At 46.7% G+C, this 3,021-nt stretch overlaps 1 protein-coding gene across 1 annotated transcript; it reads left to right on the top strand.

Annotated features, from left to right (window-relative positions):
* Nucleotides 1–1,434: 1,434 nt before the first annotated feature.
* Nucleotides 1,435–2,693, top strand: LOC147897340 (NDR1/HIN1-like protein 10). The gene has a single exon (XM_087380758.1). The coding sequence runs from the start codon at nt 1,787–1,789 to the stop codon at nt 2,591–2,593; it is 807 nt and encodes a 268-aa protein (XP_087236884.1). The 5' UTR covers nt 1,435–1,786; the 3' UTR covers nt 2,594–2,693.
* The last annotated feature ends 328 nt before the right edge of the window (nt 2,694–3,021 follow it).

Genomic DNA, 3,021 nt, shown 5'->3' with positions numbered 1-3,021 from the left:
AATTTTTTACTTAGCACTCCGTTAATAGAGAGGTCCTATAGGGACGTCTTGGATGGTGATTTATGGAATTTTTAGCATGCTTTAAAAATGAGTTGCAAAGCGATTCCTCCCCCTTGCCCCCCCTTCTCTCTCACTCTCCATGTAAAACAAAGAGGGAATGCCTACGAGCAATCATGCTCTCTTGTTCGATAATGACGGTAGTAATAGCTCAAATGAGAGTTGTTCAATTCCTCCAAAGTCCCCCTGGTTTGTCAGCCCTAGGTAATTAGACATAGGCTCCCTATGTTGGTAGGCTACTAGCTGGTCCATAAATTGCTCGACATTGGGGGCGATTTGTGGGGGCATGGGAATGTAGACTCTAAAAGAGCTTGGCTTGGTGACCATCGTCATCTGAAGAGTGGTGTCAATTTGGTGCTACAAGAGGTGTGGGGGAATTGTTGAAGGGAGTGTTTTTATAGAAGGGGATTCCATTACTAACATCACGTTCCCAAGATGCTCAACTCAATGTTGGAGAATTTCTAGGCTACAACCGCATCTACGTGAGACCATCTGCGAATAGGTGAAGCTGGCGAATACTGTAGGTGTCCATCCAAGGTATAGAGGCTTTTCTATCCGATCATAAATGCGGTTAGGTGATTTGATCAATTGAAGCTAGTGTGGTAGTATGTAACATACGCTTGAGCAGAAGGTCAGGAGTTTGAATCTCTCGTGGGCTCGATGCTTGCATCATCGTTGAATGTTGATTGACGTAACTTCTTGGGTGGCCTTGGGAGGTCAATCACCTCACACGAGAAAGCCGTCGGTGAGTCCACTTCTATGTGGGCCCGTCTCTTTTCATTCTCGAATGTTATTGGACGTCTGGCCCTTTTTTTTAACATGTCCCCACCAAGGGCCGGTATTCACCCAACATAGGAGCTTTAATAAGAGTACTACCTTCTAGTGCAGCGGTAAAGCAAGCGCTTTTGGATGCAAAAGGGAAAGCAAATGATTTTTTTAAGCTATGAAAAAGCAATTGATCTCATAAACTATACAACAGACAAATTTTTGGCGTGCCACTCAAGTGGTAGCCTTATTGACGGTGGGCGAGCTTGGCAAAGCGAAATAATTTCTAATCCACATTTTGTGCCCTTCTCTAATTTTCACGTTTCTTTCTATTTCAAGGCAAGGCCCCCTCCCCGTGCTCTCTCTCTCTTCTTGCTTCCCCTTGCTGCACATCCAAGTCCTCTCTCTCTCTTCCAAGCTGCGCATATGAGGGGGGCCTTATGAATGCTTTATGAGCATTCATCTCGTTTAAAAAGGAAATTCACAAAAGCGTACTCCAATTTCCAAACGGAAGGTGAAGGGTTGACGTTGTCAAGACGTGGGGATAGCGTGTATAGTTTGACAAAACGCGCCTTGCGAACCGGTCGCCACCTTCCCTTTCTCTCCCTCTCAAGCTCCCTTCCTCTGCAACTACGTGGTTGCTTCCTGCGAGCTGCTGTTTATTCGTTTTTCTTCTATATAATAATGTTCTGCTTTGCTCCTTGATTCATTCTCCTCCGAGCCTTCGAGCTCATCGCTTATCTACATACATACCTTTCGTCTCTCCTCAGCTTTTTGCTCTACTTCTTTGCTTTTCCTTCGCTATCCATCTTCCTGTTGATCGATCTTCCTCGTCTCTTTCCCATCCGGACTTGGGCGTCTTTGGTAATCCACAACCCCATAGCTTTTCCTTTGCAGTAGGTCAATCCTCCAGGACTTTTAGTTAGTCCACAATCCACAGAGCTCTACTACCTGATAAGCTTCCATGGCGGACAGAGTTTACCCTGTTAACGAAGCAAATTTCAACGGTGATGCTCCTGCGTCGGCAGCCGACAAGGACGAGCAGCAGAAGAGATTTCAGAAAGCCCTCCATGAGTCTTCCTACAAGCAGCCCACGCCGTTTCCCCTGCAGCAGGCGAAGTACCGCCCGCGCCGCCGACGCTGCAATCCCTGCTGCTGCTGTCTAGGGTGGTTATGCGGCATTTTGATCACTTTTTTGATCCTCTTAGGAGTAGCAGCACTGGTTTTTTACCTGCTTTTACATCCGAAGGCGCCCAAATTTTCGGTTACGGGTGCTCACATCTCCGAGTTCAACTTGACGACTGCACCTCTCGTGCAGTCAGATGCGTCTGCAAACGCTCTGCACTATCTTCAGACCGACGTGAATTTCACTGTGGAGGCAGAGAATCCCAATAAGAAGATTGCCATCTACTACGACGAGATTGACGTCTCTCTGTATTATCAAGGGACACAAATTGGGACGGGCTCCCTGCCGTCTTTCTATCTGGGTCACGAGGAGGCGACGGAACTACAGTTGGAGATGAAGGGGCAGGATACGCCCTTGACAGAGGCCATTGCGACACGCCTGCAAGAGGCAGTGAGCAGTGGTAGCAGCATTTGGCTACAAGTGAAGACTGTAACGCATGCTAGGATCAAGATTTGGAGCTGGAAGTCGGGAGATTCAAAATTCAAAGTGAATTGCGATGTGGAGATCAGCAATCCAGCAGCTGGGAAGGGTACCCGGCTTCTCTCGAAGAGTTGCAAACTCAAGGTTGTGAAAATATCGCTCTAGAGTTCATCGATCCCATATTCTGTGTACATACATATACCAGTTTTTTATGTGCTGATTTTGAATAAAACATTTGCAACAGAGCTCGAGGAAGTTGCAGATCTACGGCTTATTCGTTGCACTTTTTTTCCCCATCGCCTCCATGGCTTTGTCCTCGTGTTCTGTAATTAGGATTAAAGGCTTGGGGTCATGTTATCTGCTTAAATGGCTTCACGTAACCTTAACTTTCTCCCATAAGCACGAAACCAAGGCCAACATTTTGTTAGCACTGCCTGGAGGCAGCGCTATCGTTATACTTTTGTTAAAAAAGTGTCCAGACCATTTTTCGCCACGTTGCCAGACCATTTTCCGCCAGGTGGCGTGCTTTCATTCCTGATCCATGCGTACCTTGTGTTTCTATTTTTGTCGTTGCTATCGCGGATTTGGAACGT

The sequence above is a fragment of the Dipteris shenzhenensis genome, chromosome 10, assembly GCF_047967505.1.
Source record: "Dipteris shenzhenensis isolate YYH24624 ecotype China chromosome 10, Dip_SZ_1.0, whole genome shotgun sequence".
Classification (NCBI taxonomy): Eukaryota; Viridiplantae; Streptophyta; class Polypodiopsida; order Gleicheniales; family Dipteridaceae; genus Dipteris; species Dipteris shenzhenensis.
The sequence above is the reverse complement of the archived record's forward strand: the minus strand, read 5'-3'. Positions and strand labels throughout refer to the sequence as shown.